Raw genomic sequence first — 27487 nt, forward strand, 5'->3', positions numbered from 1 at the left:
GAAAATATTTTTTTCTCGTATCTTGACAATGAATATTTTTTTTTCTCTTACCCTCAGATTTTTTTTTTAAAAGGTTCTCCATCACACTGCCAGGTTTTCAGATGGGACAATTACATTTGGTATTGTATTTGAACTTGACTGTGTTATTTGCATTACAGTTTGCCAGACAGAGATGTTGCATCCTCCAGAAAGAAGAAGCGTTCAAGTACAATGTGATCTCCTGAAACCAAACCAAACAATACAAGTACAAGAACCACCCCCAGACAATGAACTTGACACAACTTGGTCAAGTTTAGAGTCCAATGCAACAACTGATTCTGATGAGACATATGAACAGTCAGAATGTGAATCACAAGCTTCATGTTCGAGTGCTGATGATTGGTAAGTTTTAATAAAATTATAAAATATAAATGGGAAAATTTGTGAATGAAAGTAGGTAAACATGGTGAGCATTGAGTAGCTTCACATCACACGGTTTATGGTAAAAATAAAATGTGTTATACAATAAATATAGTTTAGTTTATTTCTCTTAACTATAGGTGTATGCAGAAAAATAGATTCTTTGTTGTTGGGGAAGCTCAACTCATGAATCTATTCCACACATGTACCAGATGCTCTTCACCTACATTAGGTGAAATCACACACATATGTGGCACAATGGTAAGAGTGGAGCAGAATTGTGTTTTTTGTGGACTAAGCACAAAATGGAACAGCCAATCCATGATAGGTTCCATTCCAAGTGGAAATCTTAGACTTTCTTGTGGAATTTTGTTAGCTGGGGCATTAGCATCAAAAACTTTACGTGTCCTACAGTTTATGAATATGCCAAGTATTTCAACGGATACTTTCATGAAACATCAAAGGTACTACCTCCAACCAGCAGTAATGGAAGTATGGGGAAACATGCGTGGAAAGTACATTGATGATGCACTTCAAAATGGAAGGTCACTTTGCATAGGTGGAGATGGGAGGTGTGACACCCCTGGCCATAGTGCTAAATTTGGCTCATATTCAGTCATGGACCTTGATAATGGTACTATGATTGACATACAGCTTGTGCAGGTATTTATACATTTTACTTACCAAGTACCTCGTTTTATGTAAACACCAATCTAGTAACAATTTATAATTAAATTGAATCTATTGTTTATATTCAGAGTAACGAGGTGAAAAGTAGCTGCCACATGGAGAAGGAAGGTTTGGCAAGGAGTGTGGCATATTTACAGGGTCAAGGTATTAATATCTACAAAATAGTAACAGACCGTCATGTTCAAATAATTAAATGGGTCAGAGAGAACATGACAGATACTCAACACTGTGTGGATGTGTGGCATGTTGCTAAAGGTAAGCAGTTTTCTCCCCCCACAATCTTTGAGAGCAGCTGTTTTATCATGCTTAAACATTTTTCCATTGTTCTATTGGTATGCAAATGATCCACTGTTATCCGTGGTCTATTGATATCAAAAATTGATGGGTACTAGGGTAGAACAGATTATTTTAGATGAAATTGTTAATCCTTGTAGGATATTTTCAATTTATTTTAGTCAAATACAGCATCAGTGATATTGATAATATTCAATATTCAGAGCAATTTAAGTGCAATTTTATAACATGACCAGCAAATTACCTTGCAACAGTTCAACTATAATCATGACTGAAAACACAGAATACTGATGATAGGATTTATTCCTTAAGGTCTACAGAAAAAAATGCTAGCTCTTTCTAAAGAGAAAGAGTGTGGTATATTACAAGACTGGATCAAAAGTGTCACAAATCATCTTTATTGGACTGCTGCCTCAACACCTGATGGAAATGGTGATTTGATGATGGACAAATGGACATCTGTTGGAAACCACATCCAAAATATTCATGAGGGGCATGGAACTTTCTTTCCTAGATGTGAACATGAGGATTTAACAAGACAAGAGAGAAGAAAGCGATGGTTAAAACCAGGTATTTCTCTCTTATTCACATTTTAACACACTTTGACTAGGATGGTATATGTATGCTGTTATTATAATGCCTAAATATTATATATATATTTCCAGGAACTAAACCCTTAGAGAAATTGATAACGCTCCTCAATTCTCGACAAATGAAGAAAGATATACCTAAGTTGTCAACAATACAACAGACTTCAGAACTGGAAGGATACCATTCTGTGGTGAATCAGTTTGCCCCAAAGATGCATGGGTTCTCATACAATGGAATGATGTGCAGGTAACTGCGTACTTGTATTAATCAACATTGAAAATAAACAAGTAACTTTGCGGTCAAAAGAGCTTTGTTGTAATATACTGTGAGTTGGAAACGTAGGCTGGAGTGATGTTGATAAAGATTGGCACCATAAAAGAAACTTGTCATTGTATTATTTCACAATGTGTACCCCCCAAAAAACTACCTTCCAACTGGTACAGTTGAATAATAGCAGCAAAATATATTAACATTGAAATGACGACCTGAAATTCAACATTTTTGAAAAAACATTGGCCCTGGTAGTTCTGGCTAACAAATTAGTAGATTAAATTAGTACAAATATAAGTTTTATCACATTAAATTCTACAATCAAACAGAGAACAACATATTGTTTACAAATCAACAGGTTTGGAGACGTGTGTAATACACAAGTTCTCATTACTGTCTTTGACTTTAATTATTTACTGACAGGTCTTATCCCTGTGATAGAGCCTTCTAACTTCAAAAGTTAGCAATCACAATTGATGTAGTATGTAACAAGTATTCTAACACTCAGAATTTGTAATTCTATTAAGTCCTTAGTGGTAAAATACAGTATATCATAATGCATGGTTGTTTTATTTATAGGCTTGTCTTGGCAGCAATGCATTATAATGAAAATGGTGGGCGACATGCTGCTGTTACTAAGCAGGGAAATCCTTGCTATAAAATAACTTATCCAAAATTTAAAAAAGGCAGTTACACAGTGCGTCAAGTAAAGACAGAACCTACCTACAGTAAGTACCGGTATAAAATGTTCTACATGCATGTACACTAGCAGCTTTATATATTTGCATGACTGAAGCCACTTAAAATCACAACCACAGCTCAGTTTTTCAACAAATAAAACAATAACAATAATTAAAAAAATAAAATATTCTTTATTACAGATTATGTACAAAATGTGACAACTAATGTCACTGCAAGAGTGGTAAAATGTACCATGTCACAGGCAAAAGGTGATGTGTTGAACAAAGTACCTCCTGCACTCTGCAGTGAGTTCAAAAGACCGAATAAAGAAGTGGCAGTTTCTGACTTTCAGTCGAGGTTTTTTAATCAACATAATTAAATCCCTGATAAACTCCATTCTGTGAAGGATATGTTTCTCTGATAAGATGAACTGCACATGATGGGAGTGGAACTCTGACATCTTTGCCTAAATATCCCCAGCACCATCGGACAAGTTGCCTGTAGGCAACATACCTGTATCTCCTGCAAGGAAAATAAATTGAATGTACAAATTCTGTCTACTGCACACAGTTTATTCCAACCTAATAAAATGCCTATACTTCTATTGGACATGAGAGAATACTGTTAGTACACAATTACAAATGTAATGTAGTTGGTATGGCCCTCAACAATATTACTGAGGTTCTGGTTGTACATATTTATGTGTCAACCATTTTCAGTTCACAAAGTTCAGAAATTTCTAGCAAAACATAATTGTAATTGGTCTGACATTCATTAACATTTATGCACATCTACCATAATACATTTTCAGTGTAACAAAAACCATGATATATTTTGTCCTAATAAAATTGTGTTCATACCAGACCAGTATGTGCGACTTTTAATACTTACTCAGAGGATTCTGGAATAGTTCCATGGTACTGTCTATATACATGATAAGCTGTTAGCAATACATACTTGTCCAGACACACTGGCTTAAATCCAGGATGTTCTGTGATGCATGCTGTATTTGGAACTTCATCACAGACAGCTTTCACCTGCATTATTTCATAACAGCATCTACATTCCTCAGCAGAGGGCATGACATGACATCTGTTACACTGACACCTAAATTATATAAACAACATATACTTGAAGCAGGTATCTCAGCAAAAATGAAATTTACTATCTTGTTATTTACCTCCTAAATACAGTATAATTATTTGTGAGAACAAATTATTACCATATCAGAACTATCAAAGGTAAGTTGTCAAAATCTTAAAATTGATTTATTTTGCATATTTTCAAAATCATTTATTCCTGACACTTGAAAATACGGTCTTCACCTTAATATTCATTAGGCATTACCTCTACGATATAGCACCACCCCACCCCAAGTCTCAAATAAAAAAACAAAAACATCACAGCAACTTATTGGGAATAAGTTTTTTAAGCCTCCTCCCAAATGCTAACATTCTGGCCCCTTACAATTTAATTGTATGTGTTGTGGTTGTCATGATCTGTCTAATAATATAATGCTGGATGTCCAATATACAAGATAATTTCAATTTGGCTAATTAGTAAATGTCTTGCTTAAATTCGACTTTATAATTTATAATTACATCACAGTTGGGGATAGAGGGACTGTGATTACATGCATCACAAATATAAGCTCCTATGCATACAATTTAATCATAAATTGTAATTAACTACTAAGGCAATAATATGAAGCTTAAATGGTAGCTGTTGTTTCACCGATCGTATTGTACTGACTTGCAAATATAATGTCAACAGATACAGAAAATGAAATTAAACTTAGTGGGCTATGCATGTCTGAGTTCCGTGATTGAACGTAATCAGAACATTTCGTTCTGGGACTTAAACTACTCCGAAATACAGGTTAATAATTATTCAAAATATGCGGAACTCCGGAAGTTAATGTTATCAAAACCAGCTGATTCGACCACTTACCACTCGGTAGTATTCAGGCGATCGCCCAAAGCATCACCGACATCGTTTTCTTCAGCAGAATCACTGTGACTGTCGTCGTTAAATTCGGGCTCAAATTGGTAGGGCCGTATACCTCCGTCAACCGATGAACCCTCGACATCGAAGTCAGAAGACTCGTAATTCAACTCAAGCTCGCAATCACGGCTTTGCGACGACGCATCACTTGGAGTTGACGAACTTTCAGCACTATGAGTTGGCGACGCCATTATTCCTTAGGGTTATGTTTGGGTCACACTTGTGACGTCACAGATTTGACGCCCATAAATGACGCGGAGTTCCTGACAGACAAATGAGCATCGACGCACCGGTAAAAATGCTAACATTGATCGCCCATAACAAAGCTCATGGTGCGTGAATTTTGATGAAATTGTTGGTATTGTCACCAATTTATTTATTGAAATATAATATCTTTGACGAATTTATCGTTCAGTGTACACTTTAAAGACAGACAGACAGACTATTAAAAGAAGACATTGTACAACTGACTCCAGTTTGTATCATGCCTGCATACAATTGTCAATCAGAACAAATAATGCAACAATATCAAGCTTTTATGGAGCAATATTTGAGGTATTCATAGTCCATCTATCCTTAATGGAGCTCTTTTGACTGTGAAGTTCCTTGTTTTTATCAAACCACCTATAATAGAAATAATTTTACACAGAGGCATTCTTTGTACAATTTTGTTTAGCTCCACTGTCATCAAAGTCAAGCGAGCTATTCATATTACTGATTGTCATCATCAGTTTGACATCAACATTTTCAACTTTTCAAACCATAAACTGTTTGAGTAGCACTACAAATGTGCCTTTAGTGGTTCATTCATAGATTTTTTCAAAAATGCTATTTTCCACTTGCTTTTGAAAATGGTGATTCCAATTATTTCGATACTTTATTTGTAGACACCTTTGGTGGACCTCAGTGTTCATTTTTGTGATGATACCTTCAATTTTCTAATTTTAGTCTTTTAATCTTTGTAATTTTTTGTAAAATATTCTATTTTCGGATTTGTTCTTCTTGAAATCAGCTTGCTCAACATCAATATTTGTTTATTTCATGACAATATTTCATTCTCTAATTTTAATTAATATTTCTGTTATTGTTGGTAAAAAAAAATTTCTAAAGTCTTTTTGAGAACCCTGTGCTTGATTGTTTTGCACCTTGGATGAACCACTGACGATTTGATTAACTCTTCTATCAGATTAATTCATTTAGTGCTGATAACTTTATCTTTTTTCTTATTTTGAAAATGGCTAGACTGAATTATGATTTTATTAGTCCCCACTTTATTGGTTCTCATTTGGACAAAGTTCAAAACTAGTTTAGTATCTGTGAGTTGTGCATGCATGCATGCATCTGTCTGTTCATCAGTCCAGAGCGGTATCTCAGAATACATTCACCGATTCTTGTCAAACCTTGATCATACTTAACACTAGAATTTCACAAATTCTATCCCAAAAAATGGCCCACTTGTTTATTCGTCTCAGTAAAACATTAATTTTTGACAGACACCTGTACAAAATACTTGGGCGTCTAAATGCAGCACTTTTTTCTGAGATGAGGCATTTGCTTTTATACTAAAATATCTGAATTACTTTGAATAAAGCTGGAAATTATGTCCCTTAAAATAATTAAACAAATTAGGCACCAATGTTTTTTTTGTAAGATATTTACATCAATCAAGGACATTCGGTAGACTGCTTTCCCACTGCTGTTTCAATCTTAAAACTTGTTTTAATTCAAATTTAATTACGTTAATGCATATTCATATTGAAACAAACTATGATAAAGGAAATAATATTATATAACAAAGGGCAAGGTCACCTGAGTTTAACTATGTTATTTTAATTATTTTTTTTTCCAGAGCAATATCTCAAAATGTCATTAATTTTTATGTTAAAAAAATCAGAATTAAGTATCAACTTTTGAATTCATATCTCTTGACATGTTTATGTTCAAACTATATTACTATAAACCAAACTATATATCTTAAATAAATTTGATAACTAACGGAGACTGTGCCATGCATAGCTTGTTGTTGTAAGGATACACTAAAATAAGATATCTGACATGCTGCAAACCAGATCTTGAACATCTGTTGACTGATGTACTTTATTTGGTGGATTAACCATTATGGGTAGTTGCTGAACACTACTTTGATCTGTAAATTTGACTCAAGACATCTGACTGACGGCCATTTCGTTTTTGTCAAATTTTATTTATTAATTTGGGTTCTGTCTGTCTGTCTGTCCGTGCATCCATATATTCAGAGCAATTTCTCAGATGTGCTTCAACCGATCAGATTCAAACTTATCACACAGACCTTGTATAAAGACTTACATCAATGTGGCTGATTGTTGACAATAATCTCCCCTGGAATTGTTGTTCAGAAATTAAGAGATTTGATTCATGATTCAAACAAAAGTGACTGACTGTATTCATGTGCAAGTCGATTCCTCACTGATTTATTGCCTGATTCAGTTTGAACACTACTATACCATAGGTTGTGTTATTTTGTAATATGATAAAAAACATTTTTAGCTCTGCTGTTGACTTCGTCGAGCGGAGCTTATCATATGAGTGATTGTCCGTTGTTGTCCATGTCAATGTTTTACTTTTTCGACTTCTTCTTGAAAATTACAAGCCTGAATGCTTTGATACTTGGTGTATATGTACCTTGGGTAGACCTCTCTTAGATTTGTTCATTTCATGATGATATCTTCAATTCTCTAATTTTGGTGAATATTTTTGTCATTTTTGGTAAAAAGTGATATTTTCAACTTCTTGTTAAAAACTGTAAGTCTGATTGCTTTGATATATTACATATATAGGTACTACATGTGGACCTCTCTCAGATTTGTTCATTTTGTAATGATATTTTCAATTCTCTAATTTTGCTTAATGCTTTTGTCATTTCTGGTAAAGTGATATTTTTTACTTCTTGTTGAAAACCGCAAGTCCGATTGTTTTTATATTACCTATATAGGTACTACATGTGCACCTCTTTCAGACTTGTCAATTTCGTGGTGATATCTTCAATTATCTAATTTTTATGATTATTTTTGTCATTTTTGGTGAAAATTGATGTTCTTGAATTTTTGTTGAAAACAGCAAGTCCCATTGCTTTGATACTATACATATTGTTCATTTTCTAATGACATCTTAAGTTCTTTAATTAAAATGTGCATTGCTAACAGCGGAGCTATCTCAGCTGACAGGCTGCTTGTATTTTTCATCATACAGGAAAATGATTAACTATTCTTCAATTCATTATTCACACATTTCATGTTCACTTATATTTCAGTTACGAAATACTGGACAACCTAGAGGAGCTGCTTGGGATAAAGTTAAAGAACGTCTTCTTTTACAGGATTCTTCAATTGTGAAGTTTGCTAAGAAAATACCTGGTATATAGGTTTTTAATTATACATACATACATACATACATACTTACAATTATAACATCCAAATCTATTCAACTATATTGGTATCTATGAAGACAAGTTTATAATTGGTATACTATGTTTAAATTTGTTTGAGATTCCTCTGATTAGAAGAACTACTACTGTAAAATCTGTACTAGAAGCCGCAGCTTCTATTAAAATGGTACAATGCAACAGAGGGGATGCGGCTTCTATTGAAGCATCTTACCCTTTTGAGAAATGATGAATTTTTGATTCTCAATTATTCAAAAAGTATGGGTGTGACGTGACTTCTATTAGAGATGCGGCTTCTAATACAGATTTTACGATGATCAGATTTCAATGAAACATACACATGTAGTCTGAAATAAAACACTGATGAGTCGTCTCACTGACCTGATTAGTTTTAGGTGAATGGTTTTGGGTTAATTACATAATTTGTATAATTTTAGCCATTCCATTAATATCCCAAGTTCCACTTCACAGATTTTAATAAAAGTTCGTACATATATGCTCTGGGATAACCAGAAGTCCTGAACAATTGCTCCCATGAGGGTTGTGTGCTCACCAGAAAATAAACTCTGTTGTAGTATTTGGCTACAGTGTAGCAGTGACCTCATGTGATTGGCTATAGTTTGCTGAGCATATCTAACAGAACACTTCACAGTGATACAGTGTGCTCACATGACAATATATTACGATTTCATATACAAACTTGTGCTTATTGATAAGATTATAAAACCCTTTGATTTGCTATTGAACATAAACTTCTAATTTATTCTTAATTCCTGATTATTCCAAGTACATGATCCATTCTCTAAACTTACACAAGAAAACAGTTTTCATTCGAAATGACCTCAAAAATAAATTATTGTGGTTGTTTGTGGAGGATTTCCGACAGTGATGTGTTAATACACACGCAAATTTAAACCATTGTCACTGCATCAATTTTTACTGGGACAAGATGCAAAACCTTCACATGAATTTAATTGATTTCGGGTTAATAGGTCAATAGTTGTGACCATGTTAATTATATGGTGGATTATACATTGTATATGTAAAGAGGATAGATGAGTGCATTATCAATCAACATTTTATACGGTTTAGACCTTGGGATGTATAGTTCTTTAAAGCAATGTATAAGTGTTTCTGGGAGATAAATAAATCTCTAAAACCAAGGATATAAACTCTATTTGTTTTTCCTATCTATTTTATAATTGTGAATAAGCCAATATTCATTGAATTGTTAGCTCCCAATTAAAGTGACTTAGACACATGTAATATATGTATACATGGTTAATATGTAGTGTACAACCAGAATGAAATCACCTACTTATACTGCTGTTACATCGTGGATTTCATTCAGATTAATTCATTTTCTTCTGATACCTCTATTTTTAATGATTAAATAAAATGCTATTTGTTATCCCTGTTCATGAGTAGGCATATAAATTGATCCATACACATGTGTGACTATGTGGTTAAGTAACAATTTCTCATTGCATTTGTCAGTGCATAGACATGATCAGATTTCAACTGAACTTGGTATGAAAATCACACATATAGTGGGTTGCTGATACACAATGTTAGTTCCCGTACAGACGAAGTCTGAAAACGGAGACTTATAATTCAGTCTCCGTCCGGAGCCAGATTTCAGAATTCTTTGGACCGATTCCGTTCATTCTTTGCATGTGCTTAGTACTTTATGTGGGACATATGCACATGCAGTGGTTTAGCAATTCAATTCAAAATGGCCGACCGACAGCCATCTTGTTTTTAGCTCCGCTGTCGACTTTGTCGAGCGGAGCTTATCATATTAGTGATTGTCCATCGTCGTCTGTCGTCGTCGTGTCGATGTTTTACTTTTTCGAATTCCTCTTGAAAACTACAAGCCTGAATGCTTTGATACTTGGTGTATATGTACCTTGGGTAGACCTCTCTTAGATTTGTTCATTTCATGATGATATCTTCAATTCTCTAATTTTGATGAATATTTTTGTCATTTTTGGTAAAAAGTGATATTTTCGACTTCTTGTTAAAAACCGCAAGTCCAATTGCTTTTATAATACATATATAGGTACTACATGTGGACCTCTCTCAGATTTGTTCATTTTGTGATGCTGTCTTCAATTCTCTAATTTTGTTGAATATTTTTGGTAAAAAGTGATATTTTTGATTTCTTGTTAAAAACCAATAGTTCAATTGCTTTGATACTATACATATTGTTCATTTTCTATTGATGTCTTCAGTTCTTTAATTGAAATGTGCATTGCTAACAGCAGAGCTATCTCAGCCGATAGGCTGCTAGTTTGAAAATGTTATATTTTGGACTTGCTTTGTCAGTTTTTTATTTAAACTTGGTACATAGATTATACATGTTAGGATCCATGTACATGACAATTTCTTTCACAATTGGATCAAAGATTGCCGACTGGCAGACATGTTTTTTTTTTTAAATGTGGTATCTTGGACATGCTTTCATTCAAATTTGGCACATACTCTATACATGTTAGGATACATGTCCATGACAATTTGTTTCAAAATTAGATCAAGGTGGCCGATTGACAGCCATCTGACTTTTAGCCTTCCTACTATATTTCCAAGATTTATGTACCATTTTCATTTGTATTTGGCACATACATCATAGAGGGGGGCAAGGCTTATTTTCGTTCAACGTAATTGCAATATTTGTTTGTTCGTACAATGTAAATTGAAAAAATAAATTCTGTAATTCTGTAATCACAGACTAGAGGTACAACGTAAACAATCAAATATTTTTTTCTTACACTGTAAATATGTGTCATTTTTCTCAGTACGTACAAAAATTTACATCCAAATAAAAAAAGTCGTAAGAATAATCCAGGGAAATTATATTTTTGAAACTGTAAAACGACGAGATGACACAATGCACTGCAAAATTCAATTTTCACTGTAAACTGTAAAAACATCTTTTTTTCCTTGTAAATTGTAAAAAGCCTTTTTTATTTCCCGTAAAACTGTACCAGCTACCCCCCTTGCCCCCTTCATCATACATGTCACTTTGTTTCATAATAGATCAAAGAGGGCCAAATAACGGCTGTTTTTATTGTGGCTATATTCCTATATCTCTGTCACCCATGTATCATTTTCATTGATACATTGTATTTATCATGTCATAAATGGATACATGAACATGTCAATTCAATTTGCAATTTGATCAAATTTGGCCAACTGGCGGCCATCTTGTTTGTTTAAAGTGTGATAACTTGGACATGCTTTCACTTGTGATCTATGTTTTTCTTTGCTATGTCTCAAACCGGAGGGGTCATCACGCAACACATGTTCGAAACTTGATGTAAATAAACAATCTGTTGTATACGCCACTTGGGACTCAAGTTTCAAGGACATGCTCGTGACAACCCCTCCACTTTCGAGTAAAAACAGAAAATTGGCTCAATTTTTGTCTGTTGGCTCCAAAATTAGGGTTTATTTCCAGAAATATTGAAGAATATAAGAAAAAAGAGCAGAAAAGTTTAAGTTAACATGTAAAAATTAACAAAGAATTCATATAATTATTTTTGTGTGTGTAGGCTTCCATGATTTAAATTTGGATGATCAAATACAGTTAATTAAACACAGTGCCATGGCAGGACAAATACCATATCTAGCCAATCATGATGAAGCATGGAAGTGGTTTAAAGAAATCATTCTGGATATGGAAGGCTTACAACCACTGGTCCTTCAATGTAAAAGTCAGATTGTGAGTGCAGTTGAAGCGTTTAGAAGGTTCTATGCCACACCTGGAGAATTAGCTTTGTTTTCAGCTGTTGTAATACTTAACCAAGGTAAGTCACTTCCACAATGTGAATTTATTTTGTGAAATTAACCTGCCATTATGTGATAAATTTTTGTGACTGTAGTAGTGACCTCTATTTTCAGAAATGGCCAACTGTGATAGGTTAAATGCATGTGACTGTAGTAGTGACTTTCTCCTCCATATTCAGAAATGGCCAACTGTGATAGGTTAAATGCATGTGACTGTAGTAGTGACCTCCCCCTCCATATTCAGAAATGGTAAACTGTGATAGGTTAAATGCATGTGACTGTAGTAGTGACCTCCTCCTCCATATTCAGAAATGGCCAACTGTGATAGGTTAAATGCATGTGACTGTAAAAGTGACCTCCTCCTCCATATTCAGAAATGGCCAACTGTGATAGGTTAAATGCATGTGACTGTAGTAGTGACCTCCTCCTCCATATTCAGAAATGATCAACTGTGATAGGTTAAATGCATGTGACTGTAGTAGTGACCTCCTCCTTCATATTCAGAAATGGTCAACTGTGATAGGTTAAATGCATGTGACTGTAGTAGTGACCTCCTCCTCCATATTCAGAAATGGCCAACTGTGATAGGTTAAATACATGTGACTGTAGTAGTGACCTCCTCCTCCATATTCAGAAATGGCCAACTGTGGTAGGTTAAATGCATGTGACTGTAGTAGTAACCCGCCCCCTCCATATTCAGAAATGGTAAACTGTCATAGGTTAAATGCATGTGACTGTAGTAGTGACCTCCTCCTCCATATTCAAAAATGTCCAACTGTGATAGGTTAAATACATGTGACTGTAGTAGTGACCCCCCCCTCCATATTCAAAAATGTCCAACTGTCATAGGTTAAATTCTTGTGACTGTAGTAGTGACCCCTCCTCCATATTCAAAAATGTCCAACTGTGATAGGTTAAATGCATGTGACTGTAGTAGTGACCCCCCCCCTCCATATTCAAAAATGTCCAACTGTCATAGGTTAAATTCTTGTGACTGTAGTAGTGACCCCTCCTCCATATTCAGAAATGGCCAACTGTGATAGGTTAAATGCATGTGACTGTAGTAGTGATCTCCCTCTCCATTTTCAGAAATGGCCAACTGTGATAGGTTAAATGCATGTGACTGTAGTAGTGACCTCCTCCTCCATATTCAGAAATGGTCAACTGTGATAGGTTAAATGCATGTGACTGTAGTAGTGACCTGCCCCCTCCATATTCAGAAATGGCCAACTGTGATAGGTTAAATGCATGTGACTGTAGTAGTGACCTCCTCCTCCATATTCAGAAATGTACAACTGTGATAGATTAAATGCATGTGACTGTAGTAGTGACCTCCTCCTCCATATTCAGAAATGGCCAACTGTGATAGGTTAAATGCATGTGACTGTAGTAGTGACCTCCTCCTTCATATTCAGAAATGGCCAACTGTGATAGGTTAAATGCATGTGACTGTAGTAGTGACCTCCCCCCTCCATATTCAGAAATGGTAGACTGTGATAGGTTAAATGCATGTGACTGTAGTAGTGACCTCCTCCTCCATATTCAGAAATGGCCACCTGTGATAGGTTAAATGCATGTGACTGTAGTAGTGACCTCCCTCTCCATATTCAGAAATGGCCAACTGTGATAGGTTAAATGCATGTGACTGTAGTAGTGACCTCCTCCTCCATATTCAGAAATGGCCAACTGTGATAGGTTAAATGCATGTGTCTGTAGTAGTGACCTTCTTCTCCATATTCAGAAATGTACAACTGTGATAGGTTAAATTCTTGTGACTGTAGTAGTGACCTCCCCTCCATATTCAGAAATGGTCAACTGTGATAGGTTAAATGCATGTGACTGTAGTAGTGACCTCCTCCTTCATATTCAGAAATGGCCAACTGTGATAAGTTAAATGCATGTGACTGTAGTGATCTCCCCCTCCATATTCACAAATGTCCAACTGTGATAGGTTAAATACATGTGACTGTAGTAGTGACCTCCTCCTCCATATTCAGAAATGGCCAACTGTGGTAGGTTAAATGCATGTGACTGTAGTAGTAACCCGCCCCCTCCATATTCAGAAATAGTAAACTGTCATAGGTTAAATGCATGTGACTGTAGTAGTGACCTCCTCCTCCATATTCAAAAATGTCCAACTGTGATAGGTTAAATGCATGTGACTGTAGTAGTGACCTCCCTCTCCATATTCAAAAATGTCCAACTGTGATAGGTTAAATGCATGTGACTGTAGTAGTAACCCGCCCCCTCCATATTCAGAAATGGTAAACTGTCATAGGTTAAATGCATGTGACTGTAGTAGTGACCTCCTCCTCCATATTCAAAAATGTCCAACTGTGATAGGTTAAATACATGTGACTGTAGTAGTGACCCCTCCTCCATATTCAAAAATGTCCAACTGTGATAGGTTAAATGCATGTGACTGTAGTAGTGACCTCCTCCTCCATATTCAGAAATGGTCAACTGTGATAGGTTAAATGCATGTGACTGTAGTAGTGACCTGCCCCCTCCATATTCAGAAAAGGTAAGCTGTGATAGGTTAAATGCATGTGACTGTAGTAGTGATCTCCCTCTCCATATTCAGAAATGGCCAACTGTGATAGGTTAAATGCATGTGACTGTAGTAGTGACCTCCTCCTCCATATTCAGAAATGGTCAACTGTGATAGGTTAAATGCATGTGACTGTAGTAGTGACCTCCTCCTCCATATTCAGAAATGGCCAACTGTGATAGGTTAAATGCATGTGACTGTAGTAGTGACCTCCTCCTCCATATTCAGAAATGTACAACTGTGATAGATTAAATGCATGTGACTGTAGTAGTGACCTCCTCCTCCATATTCAGAAATGGCCAACTGTGATAGGTTAAATGCATGTGACTGTAGTAGTGACCTCCTCCTTCATATTCAGAAATGGCCAACTGTGATAGGTTAAATGCATGTGACTGTAGTAGTGACCTCCTTCATATTCAGAAATGGCCAACTGTGATAAGTTAAATGCATGTGACTGTAGTGACCTCCCCCTCCATATTCACAAATGTCCAACTGTGATAGGTTAAATACATGTGACTGTAGTAGTGACCTCCTCCTCCATATTCAGAAATGGCCAACTGTGGTAGGTTAAATGCATGTGACTGTAGTAGTAACCCGCCCCCTCCATATTCAGAAATGGTAAACTGTCATAGGTTAAATGCATGTGACTGTAGTAGTGACCTCCTCCTCCATATTCAAAAATGTCCAACTGTGATAGGTTAAATACATGTGACTGTAGTAGTGACCCCTCCTCCATATTCAAAAATGTCCAACTGTGATAGGTTAAATGCATGTGACTGTAGTAGTGACCTCCTCCTCCATATTCAGAAATGGTCAACTGTGATAGGTTAAATGCATGTGACTGTAGTAGTGACCTGCCCCCTCCATATTCAGAAAAGGTAAGCTGTGATAGGTTAAATGCATGTGACTGTAGTAGTGATCTCCCTCTCCATATTCAGAAATGGCCAACTGTGATAGGTTAAATGCATGTGACTGTAGTAGTGACCTCCTCCTCCATATTCAGAAATGGTCAACTGTGATAGGTTAAATGCATGTGACTGTAGTAGTGACCTCCTCCTCCATATTCAGAAATGGCCAACTGTGATAGGTTAAATGCATGTGACTGTAGTAGTGACCTCCTCCTCCATATTCAGAAATGTACAACTGTGATAGATTAAATGCATGTGACTGTAGTAGTGACCTCCTCCTCCATATTCAGAAATGGCCAACTGTGATAGGTTAAATGCATGTGACTGTAGTAGTGACCTCCTCCTTCATATTCAGAAATGGCCAACTGTGATAGGTTAAATGCATGTGACTGTAGTAGTGACCTCCCCCCTCCATATTCAGAAATGGTAGACTGTGATAGGTTAAATGCATGTGACTGTAGTAGTGACCTCCTCCTCCATATTCAGAAATGGCCACCTGTGATAGGTTAAATGCATGTGACTGTAGTAGTGACCTCCCTCTCCATATTCAGAAATGGCCAACTGTGATAGGTTAAATGCATGTGACTGTAGTAGTGACCTCCTCCTCCATATTCAGAAATGGCCAACTGTGATAGGTTAAATGCATGTGTCTGTAGTAGTGACCTTCTTCTCCATATTCAGAAATGTACAACTGTGATAGGTTAAATTCTTGTGACTGTAGTAGTGACCTCCCCTCCATATTCAGAAATGGTCAACTGTGATAGGTTAAATGCATGTGACTGTAGTAGTGACCTCCTCCTTCATATTCAGAAATGGCCAACTGTGATAAGTTAAATGCATGTGACTGTAGTGACCTCCCCCTCCATATTCACAAATGTCCAACTGTGATAGGTTAAATGCATGTGACTGGAGGAGTGACCTCTTCCGTCATATTCAAAAATGGCCAACTGTGATAGGTTAAATGCATGTGACTGTAGTAGTGACCTCCTCCTCCATATTCAGAAATGTCCAACTGTGATAGGTTAAATTCTTGTGACTGTAGTAGTGACCTCCCCTCCATATTCAGAAATGGTCAACTGTGATAGGTTAAATGCATGTGACTGTAGTAGTGACCCCTCTTCCATCTTCACAAATGTCCAACTGTGATAGGTTAAATGCATGTGACTGTAGTAGTGACCTCCCCTCCATATTCAGAAATGGTCAACTGTGATAGGTTAAAAGCATGTGACTGTAGTAGTGACCTCCCCCTCCATATTCAAAAATGGTCAACTGTGATAGGTTAAATGCATGTGACTGGAGGAGTGACCTCTTCCGTCATATTCAAAAATGGCCAACTGTGATAGGTTAAATGCATGTGACTGTAGTAGTGACCTCCTCCTCCATATTCAGAAATGTCCAACTGTGATAGGTTAAATTCTTGTGACTGTAGTAGTGACCTCCCCTCCATATTCAGAAATGGTCAACTGTGATAGATTAAATGCATGTGACTGTAGTAGTGACCTCCTCCTCCATATTCAGAAATGGCCAACTGTGATAGGTTAAATGCATGTGACTGTAGTAGTGACCTCCTCCTTCATATTCAGAAATGGCCAACTGTGATAGGTTAAATGCATGTGACTGTAGTAGTGACCTCCCCCCTCCATATTCAGAAATGGTAGACTGTGATAGGTTAAATGCATGTGACTGTAGTAGTGACCTCCTCCTCCATATTCAGAAATGGACAACTGTGATAGGTTAAATGCATGTGACTGTAGTAGTGACCTCCCCCCTCCATATTCAGAAATGGTAGACTGTGATAGGTTAAATGCATGTGACTGTAGTAGTGACCTCCTCCTCCATATTCAGAAATGGCCACCTGTGATAGGTTAAATGCATGTGACTGTAGTAGTGACCTCCCCCTCCATATTCAGAAATGGTAGACTGTGATAGGTTAAATGCATGTGACTGTAGTAGTGACCTCCTCCTCCATATTCAGAAATGGCCAACTGTGATAGGTTAAATGCATGTGACTGTAGTAGTGACCTCCTTCTCCATATTCAGAAATGGCCAACTGTGATAGGTTAAATGCATGTGTCTGTAGTAGTGACCTTCTTCTCCATATTCAGAAATGTACAACTGTGATAGGTTAAATTCTTGTGACTGTAGTAGTGACCTCCCCTCCATATTCACAAATGTACAACTGTGATAGGTTAAATGCATGTGACTGTAGTAGTGACCTCCTCCTTCATATTCAGAAATGGTCAACTGTGATAGGTTAAATGCATGTGACTGTAGTAGTGACCTCCTCCTTCATATTCAGAAATGGCCAACTGTGATAGATTAAATGCATGTGACTGTAGTAGTGACCTCCCCCCTCCATATTCAGAAATGGTAGACTGTGATAGGTTAAATGCATGTGACTGTAGTAGTGACCTCCTCCTCCATATTCAGAAATGGCCAACTGTGATAGGTTAAATGCATGTGACTGTAGTAGTGACCTCCCTCTCCATATTCAGAAATGGCCAACTGTGATAGGTTAAATGCATGTGACTGTAGTAGTGACTTCCTCCTCCATATTCAGAAATGGCCAACTGTGATAGGTTAAATGCATGTGACTGTAGTAGTGACCTCCTCCTCCATATTCAGAAATGATCAACTGTGATAGGTTAAATGTATGTGACTGTAGTAGTGACCTCCTCCTTCATATTCAGAAATGGCCAACTGTGATAGATTAAATGCATGTGACTGTAGTAGTGACCTCCTCCTCCATATTCAGAAATGGCCAACTGTGATAGGTTAAATGCATGTGACTGTAGTAGTGACCTCCTCCTCCATATTCAGAAATGATCAACTGTGATAGGTTAAATGTATGTGACTGTAGTAGTGACCTCCTCCTTCATATTCAGAAATGGCCAACTGTGATAGATTAAATGCATGTGACTGTAGTAGTGACCTCCTCCTCCATATTCAGAAATGGCCAACTGTGATAGGTTAAATGCATGTGACTGTAGTAGTGACCTCCTCCATATTCATAGATGTCCAACTGTGATAGGTTAAATGCATGTGACTGTAGTAGTGACCTCCCCCTCCATATTCAGAAATGGTCAACTGTGATAGGTTAAATGCATGTGACTGTAGTAGTGACCCCTCTTCCATATTGTTCATTTTCTAATGATATCTTCTGTTCTTTTATTGAAATGTGCATTGCTAACAGCGGAGCTATCTCAGCCGACAGGCTGATTGTATTACATATATACGTACTACGTGTAGTCTTCTTTCAGATTTTTCCCATTGCTTTTTATTAGCTCCGCTGTCGTCGTCTGTGTCAATGTTTTACTTTTTCGACTTCTTCTTGAAAACTACAAGCCTGAATGCTTTGATACTTGGTGTATATGTACCTTGGGTGGACCTCTCTTAGATTTGTTCATTTCATGATGATATCTTCAATTCTCTAATTTTGGTGAATATTTTTGTCATTTTGGGAAAATGTGATATTTTCAACTTCTTGTTAAAAACCGCAAGTCCAATTGCTTTGATATTACATATATAGGTACTACATGTGGACCTCTCACAGATTTGTTCATTTTGTGATGATATCTTCAATTCTCTAATTTTGGTGAATATTTTTGTCATTTTTGGTAAAAAGTGATATTTACGACTTTTTGTTAAAAACCGCAAGTTCGCAATTGCTTTGTTATTAAACGTTAGGTACTACGTTTGGACCTCTCTCAGATTTGTTCATTTCATAGCGATATCTTCAATTCTCTCATTTTGATGAATATTTTTGAATTCTTGTTGAAAAACAGCAAGTCCGATTGCTTTGATACTATACATATTGTTCATTTTCTCGAATGATATCTTCTGTTCTTTAATTGCAATGTGCATTGATAACAGCGGAGCCGAGAGACTGATTGTAATTAAATGAAGGGGACTGTGACATTCATGTCTTGTTTTAAATTATATCTTATTTTAACAAATTAAAAAAAAATAGTTTTTCAATGTTTTATGTATAACAATTTACAATATTATTTTTCTCATCAGATGTACCTCAGTTAACAAACAGGAAAGCAGTGGAGAAATTGAATAATATCGCACAACGTGCTTTGAAACAAGAAGTACTTGGTAAGGGAAATGCTTTATATGCATCATGCCCAAGTCATACAACCTTGACATACTTCTAGTTTTTAGATAACTTTTTATGAAATTTTAGAAAAACTTTCAAATTTAATTAAGAAATTGTTGAAAAATATGTAAAAATGTTCAAAATATTGCACTAAACTTAAGCATTATGCATTGCACAATAACATTTATATTTTGGAAATCCACCTGAACACATTTGTCAGTACCAGGATTTTGTAGAGTATCTTCAGATTTCACTTATTTTTGATTTTGATAAAATTATTTGACTATTACTGGTAGTGTGGATGGATTTTCTTTCCATCTTTGTTAGCTCTGCTGTCAATCAAAGTTTGTAGTTTGTCTACAACTGTAATAGAGTATCTTCAGATTTCACTTATTTTTGATTTTGATAAAATTATTTGACGATTAGTATGGATGGATTTTCTTTCCATCTTTGTTAGCTCTGCTGTCAATCAAAGTTTGTAGTTTGTCTACAACTGTAATAGAGTATCTTCAGATTTCACTTATTTTTGATTTTGATAAAATTATTTGACGATTAGTATGGATGGATTTTCTTTCCATCTTTGTTAGCTCTGCTGTCAACCAAAGTTTGTAGTTTGTCTACAATTGTAATAGAGTATCTTCAGATTTCATTTATTTTTGATTTTGATAAAATTATTTGACGATTAGTATGGATGGATTTTCTTTCCATCTTTGTTAGCTCTGCTGTCAACCAAAGTTTGTGGTTTGTCTACAACTGTAATTGTCTTGACAGTGAATAGCTAATGTTTATTTTATAATTATTTAGTTTTTGGATTGAGTTCAATAGGACCAAAAATGCAGTTTCGGATCCATATACATGTATCTAACATGCCTGGACCAATCAATTTCAAACTTATTGGACAAACTCACATGCATTTTTGTCACCATCATATTCAAAATGGCTGACTGACAGTCATCTTGTTTGAACGAATGCAGTTCCACAGATCTATATCTTAAAAACATGCCTGGACCAATCAAAACTTATTACAACACACATAAGGTCATAGATATATATATGACTTGCATTTATAATATAAATGGGAACTACAATGACTTGATATTTCTTCTTTTGTCCTTGTCTATTATGAAATGAAAAGAAGATAATGTTACATTTTGTAAACAGACTAAAAATGGGGTTTGAAAGTAAATAATAATTAGATAATGCGACTCTGTGAACTCTTTCTCATTAATCATTTTAGCACTCCAGTGTTTTTTTATCAAATCATAATAATTAGATAATGCAACCCTGTGAACTCTTTCTCATTAAGCAGTTTACTGCATCACCTACCAGAAAGCCTGTGGAAATAATAAATTCCATTTATTACTCATTAGGCTTAACTACAGATTACAGCCTCGATCGGAAACTATTAGGGAATATACCCTGTTCACAAAGAACACCTTAGGGTAGCATTTCCTATAGAAAAAAAGGCCTCTCCTAAGGGGTCATCCTCAGGATGCTTACGCTCGTGAGGCCTGATCCGACCATTCTCTCTTGTTTCGGCGACCAATGCGTACAGATATTTTTCAGCTCTGCTGCTATGCAGGTTATAGTTTTATGATTATCTAGGAATCTAGTGTTAGTGATCAACTCCATTACGGTAAAGGCTTTCCATTATTAGGGGCCCCATTTTTTACCTGTTTTAGTTGAATCGCTGGCTCAGTTTTTATTCACCCGGATTCTGAATTTTGGCGCAGGGAATTTTCTTGTCTTTTCACGATCTCATTTTCGTAATTTTTTCAGACTGCAATATGCCTAAGTCAAGACGTAAGACATGCTCATCCTGCCTTAAAGCGTGGTAGTTGTCGTGGTAGTTGTGTTGATAAACATTGATTTTCTCACAATCCAATGCGCTCTTCAAATGGAAGTCACAAGTATGAGATTTGACCTGGGTGCGATTTCCACTGATGACCACTGGTAACTTTTTTGATACCTTCCAGCGTATGAAAATTGCCTAATTAAAGCATGGAAACATCTCAGTCTGTACTTGTTGATCTGTGCAACAGTCAAAGTCGCGCGACGACTACCACGCTTTAAACAAATGCCTGTTTGGGACCCGCATGTTGCCATTCATATCTTGGTTTCTGTCAGGGACTCGGGGCATTGCCAAAGAGGGTCTATGCAATCGATGGGATCCTAAAACGTAGTTGCATTGCGAGGCGAGGTGGAAAGGTGAAGGCAAACGATTAAAAGCTGGTAATAATCCAATGGTAATAGTCACAAGCTAGCGATGTAATGTCTGATTCAATGAGTGAAAAAAATCTCTCCTCCACTTGGTAATTGCCAAGATTGTTGGAGAGTTGTCACGATCTGACTCCCTGCTCGGGGTAGCCGGGTCGACGATTGAGATACTGCCTGTATCTCCACCACCAGGGCTAGGGACAGGTGTGTCCCATTCTCCCAGTGATCTCTTCTTTAGAGGGTCAGTGGAGGGACAATTCACATCAGTGGGAAGGGCAGCGTCCACTTCTTTTATAGGGGGTCCCTCTCCCTGGAACAGATCGCCTTTTGTGTCCTTTTCCATATTCCCCACACCTCCCTCAGGCTCGGGTTGACCAGACATCGTTTCCTGCATCTTACCAAGCCGCACAAAGTTTCCCTATTTATGACTCTGCAAGGGGAGGGGACTCCAGTGTTGGTACCCCTGTACAGGGTGGTATGCAACCCTCTTATGGGGTGCAGCTACCACTTCCCCAACAGGAGGGGGGGCGAGAGCTTTGTCGTCTCTTGTCCCCACTTTATCGGGGCAGTCACAAGATACCCAACCAACTAGAGCCCAGCTGTCCCTTACTAATATGCAGTTAGTTAAGGTCGCAGCTTGTGAACCGGGCAGTGATGGCAGCGAGACTCTGATTTTGTATGGGGTCGGTGGTAATCCCATGGGAGAGTTGCCTTTGGACCCATTTTCATTGGCGCTCTCCTCTCCCACTGCCGGCCTGGAGACCATGCCCGCTAGCCAACTCCCCTGGGTGCCTTGTGTGGCCCAAGCTGGAGGGGGCTCAGAGGTCGATGGAGGGAGGCGATTGGTACCCTTCGAGAGAAAAGGACAAACAGCTTTTACCTGGTTTCAGAGTGGCCATGTCTAATGCCTTCCATTGAATGAATTGGTGTGGGACACTCACACGGTACCACAGCCTGCTCCACGGGTTCCCCGTCCTGATCCCGGTACGCATACCTTTGTTAAGGTGGGTAGTGTGGATCAGGAAGGCCATATTTGACTGGCGCCAGAGCCTACAAGTGCATCAGGTTTTACGGGCGGAAGTTAGACCCATCAATTTTATAGAATGAGCTTCTTTAGTGTTAGAGCGTCAGCTCACCTTGCTAAGTTCTGACCGACCGCTCTGACAGTGCTCAACAACGAATCTCGATCCTCAGAGAGTCGCTATGTGAGATATCTTGTAAGTCCATACTGCCTTCTTGGAGACAAGTTTGATCGCCTGCGGAGAAGCTTCGGGGCGTGACAGGCTATTTGAGTACTTTGGGTCAACGGTTCAAACAAAACCACAAGGCAGCCCAGACTGTGAGTCCTTCACTCGGGCCACAACCAGCGAGGATCAAAGCTCTCATGGTCTCCTTCGAAGGGACAGGAGAAGACTAGTAGCGGGAAACGCCAGAGATAGCCAAAGAAACGTGGCATTGGTTGTGGGCATTCTGACACTTTTGGGGGCCTTGAAGTCTCTTTGAAGGTTTCGCCGGCTGCCTGGACATGGATGTGGTACGACTCCGGGTCTCCCTTCCTGGAGTCCTCCAGCTCAGTCTCTCTCTCTTCCTCCTCCCATACAGGAGGCTGGAGTTCAGGAAGCACTAGCTCTAAATCCCTGTCCGCTCCTTCCTGTGGGACCCCGCCTTATGCAGCACATACAAGCTTGCCACAGGAGAGTTTCTGATCCCTGGACGCTCAAAGTAGTGTCGCGTGGGTATCAGATTCCTTTTCGGTCTCCTCCTCCTCTGACTCCTGAGGTCAAGGCGGAGACATTCCGACAGGGTCTAGCAAGCCTTCTGGAGAAACCCCAAGTGGGGAACCCCCATTTATTGCCAGGTTCTTTCCCACATCTTCCTCGTTATTACACAACCAAGACAGGGAGGTTTAATGGAGCATGTGCGATTGACACGAATGCATCATGGTAGGGAAAGGTATATTAAGGGAAAAATTTTGTCCGGCGTTGTCGTTGTTATTGTTGTTGTCATCGTTGTCGTTAATAATTGTTATTGTGTGCATAATAACTTTACTAATTCTATTCCAAACTTCATAAAACTTGGTCACCGTATTCATCAGTATAAAGTCTTCCCTGAGTTTGAACAACAGATGTCCTGTATTAAAATATCATGCAAAAATTGAGATAATCTGATAACATATTTTGACTGTTTCTGCTTGACTGGTGATCACTGGTGATACACATCAAAGGTCACTGATCTCAGTGGAAATATGCATTGTTGTACATGTATGTGTTCAATGAAGCAAATCATTTATCTTGTAATAATATCCTTGGTAATGTATCCCCCAAATCCCATGGGAATACTATACTGGGTTTCAAAACCAACTCTGGAGAGATTTTTTGCACAGTCAAATCTTTACAGAAAACAAGATGTCAGAAAATCAATACAAGCACTCCTATGAACTGGGTGCCAAACTTTGATCAAGATCTGAAGCTAATAGAAAATCAGTTTAGTTCAAAGATATCAAATCAAAAACAATACATAAAAAACACATAAAAAGCAAAATATTGCATCCATATTTTGAAAAGAAAATTGTACTAAAATATATGTATTCTGTATTTGACAAACAGTTCATTTGGAAAATGAAAACTCACAGGAATATGTTTCAGCTATTAGAACAGAATGATAGAGTTTTTATAATACTGGTTTAAAAACGCACTTCATAAACAAAGATTGCAGTGTTTGAAGATGTAGATTCTCAAGAAGCAACAGTACTGTTGACTTCTCCCTCCACTGGACACCAACTAACTATTTAAGTTGATTTGCATACTGCAACATGATACATGTAGCTATTCATAGAGGGTGTTTTTTTTTTCACTTTTCATATAATACAGTAGTCACACAATGAGGCAGTTCATATTTGTCTCAGTGAATCATTATTTTTTTACAGAAACCTGTACAAAATACTTGGACAAAAGCCAGCTAAGATTTTTTGTTATTTTGCATGTTTTATGAATCTATTCACATCTAAATGCAGCACTTTTTTTCTGCGATGAGGCATTTGTTAATTTTTATACTAAAATATCTGAATTACTTTGAATAAAGCTTAATGCCACCAGGTGCGCTGGGTAGCTAACTCATTGGCTTTGATGTCTGGGGCCATGCTCGAGCAGATGCTTCAAGCAGGGTTCTGGAGATCTCAGAATGTCTTCATTAACTATTACCTGAGAGACCTTCAAGCGCTGCAGGAGGGTCTCTACAGATTGGGTCCAGTGGTGACGAGTCAGACAGTGTTTGTTGGCCGGCCTGCACCACCAAGGGGCTCTATGCGCGAAAGCGTTAGCATGATAGTGTCTTCAGTCGAGACCAGCCTCTTTTGCTTGATGCTGCCGGTTTTGTTCGGCGCTATCGAACCCCAGCAATACACTGTTTTGATTCATTAAAATTGTTGGGGCCCTATTTTATTGTTCAGTCGACCAGCTTTAGTAAGCCTCCCCATATTGGGGGGTCTACTTTCGAGGCACTCGGTCCTTGAAGAGTCGCCTAAGTGGTTTATCCTGTCGCGAAATATACATTTCAGCCGTCGGAGCTTCCCTACCTCCGGTGAGCGTGCTACTCTGCCTAATGAGTAATAAATGAAATTTATTATTTCCACAGACTTTCTGGTAGGTGATGTAGTAAACTACTAGGGTTGTACAAACTTTTTGTTTACCTAATCATACCTACCAGAAAGTCTGTGGAACCTGCCCACCTCCCTACAAACTTCCGACGGCCCGTTGGTGCAGCGGAAACATTTGTGAGAATGATCAGATCAGGCCTCACAAGCGTGAGCACCCTAAGGGTGACCCCTTAGAAGAGGCCTTTTTTCTATAGGGAATGCTACCCTAAGGTGTTCTTTGTGAACAGGGTATATTCCCTAATAGTTTCCGATCGGGGCTGTAATCTGTAGTTAAGCCTAACGAGTAATAAATGGAATTTATTATTTCCACAGACTTTCTGGTAGGTATGATTAGGTAAACAAATGGGTTTGTACAACCCTAATATTTTAGCACTCCAGTGTTTTTTATCAAAGTTATCAAGTTATTTAAAACCAACTAAAAATATAATCCCTAGAAGTATGCTTCAGTAAAGCATGCTTTCATAAGTTGTGTAAATGCAGGCACTGTAACAAAATATGTCAAAAATTTAACATAATCTATTTTTTTGTTTATGCAGAATTCCGTGAAAATCTACAATTATATGAAGACATGTCAGTGTTTTTACCACATCTTGTGAATATGAATGCTGCCCTGAAGTCTGGCTTTAGGACTGGACAGCCATGTATCAATTTTGAATTACCTGCTTTATGTGCTGAACTATATTACTAAGCTTGTTCCCTCTCCCAGAAACTCCCACATTCTGTACTACATACTAAGCTTGTTCCCTCTCCCAGAAACTCCCACATTCTGTACTACATACTAAGCTTGTTCCCTCTCCCAGAAACTCTCACATTCTTTACTACATACTAAGCTTGTTCCCTCTCCCAGAAACTCTCACATTCTTTACTACATACTAAGCTTGTTCCCTCTCCCAGAAACTCCCACATTCTGTACTACATACTAAGCTTGTTCCCTCTCCCAGAAACTCCCACATTCTGTACTACATACTAAGCTTGTTCCCTCTCCCAGAAACTATTCTGTACTACATACTAAGCTTGTTCCCTCTCCCAGAAACTCCCACATTCTGTTCCCTCTCCCAGAAACTCCCACATTCTGTACTACATACTAAGCTTGTTCCCTCTCCCAGAATCTCCCACATTCTGTACTACATACTAAGCTTGTTCCCTCTCCCAGAAACTCCCACATTCTGTACTACATACTAAGCTTGTTCCCTCTCCCAGAAACTCCCACATTCTGTACTACATACTAAGCTTGTTCCCTCTCCCAGAAACTATTCTGTACTACATACTAAGCTTGTTCCCTCTCCCAGAAACTATTCTGTACTACATACTAAGCTTGTTCCCTCTCCCAGAAACTCCCACATTCTGTTCCCTCTCCCAGAAACTCCCACATTCTGTACTACATACTAAGCTTGTTCCCTCTCCCAGAAACTCCCACATTTTGTACTACATACTAAGCTTGTTCCCTCTCCCAGAAACTCCCACATTCTGTACTACATGTACATACTAAGCTTGTTCCCTCTCCCAGAAACTCCCACATTCTGTACTACATACGAAGCTTGTTCCCTCTCCCAGAAACTATTCTGTACTACATACATGTACTAAGCTTGTTCCCTCTCCCAGAAACTCCCACATTCTGTACTACATACTAAGCTTGTTCCCTCTCCCAGAAACTCCCACATTCTGTACTACATACTAAGCTTGTTCCCTCTCCCTGAAACTATTCTGTACTGCACACTAAGCTTGTTCCCTCTCCCAGAAACTCCCACATTCTTTACTACATACTAAGCTTGGTCCCTCTCCCAGAAACTCTCACATTCTTTACTACATACTAAGCTTGTTCCCTCTCCCAGAAACTATTCTGTACTGCATACTAAGCTTGTTCCCTCTCCCAGAAACTCCCACATTCTTTACTACATACTAAGCTTGGTCCCTC

At 37.8% G+C, this 27487-nt stretch overlaps 3 protein-coding genes across 3 annotated transcripts in view; 2 read left to right on the forward strand and 1 right to left on the reverse strand.

Annotated features, from left to right (window-relative positions):
• The window catches only part of LOC144354615 (uncharacterized), a 144417-nt gene extending 118157 nt beyond the window's left edge, over nt 1-26260 (forward strand). Inside the window, exons 7-10 of the mRNA XM_085505844.1 lie at nt 8219-8321; nt 11905-12159; nt 19619-19699; nt 26109-26260. Coding sequence (XP_085361970.1) covers nt 8219-8321; nt 11905-12159; nt 19619-19699; nt 26109-26260 — 591 coding nt within the window. The remainder of the gene's footprint in view (nt 1-8218; nt 8322-11904; nt 12160-19618; nt 19700-26108) is intronic.
• On the forward strand, nt 58-3789 carry LOC100376482 (uncharacterized). The gene is made up of 7 exons (XM_085495839.1): nt 58-381; nt 540-1062; nt 1158-1344; nt 1696-1953; nt 2049-2220; nt 2824-2972; nt 3126-3789. Exons 1-7 carry the CDS (start codon nt 173-175, stop codon nt 3302-3304), a joined length of 1677 nt encoding a protein of 558 aa, XP_085351965.1. The 5' UTR covers nt 58-172; the 3' UTR covers nt 3305-3789.
• LOC146749035 (uncharacterized) lies at nt 3097-5203 on the reverse strand. The gene is made up of 3 exons (XM_085495841.1): nt 4876-5203; nt 3817-4032; nt 3097-3447 (listed from the first exon to the last, which is right to left on the reverse strand). Exons 1-3 carry the CDS (start codon nt 5118-5120, stop codon nt 3288-3290), a joined length of 621 nt encoding a protein of 206 aa, XP_085351967.1. The 5' UTR covers nt 5121-5203; the 3' UTR covers nt 3097-3287.
• Nucleotides 26261-27487: the final 1227 nt, after the last annotated feature.

Source organism: Saccoglossus kowalevskii, chromosome 2 (genome assembly GCF_978046115.1).
Source record: "Saccoglossus kowalevskii chromosome 2, keSacKowa6.1, whole genome shotgun sequence".
Classification (NCBI taxonomy): Eukaryota; Metazoa; Hemichordata; class Enteropneusta; family Harrimaniidae; genus Saccoglossus; species Saccoglossus kowalevskii.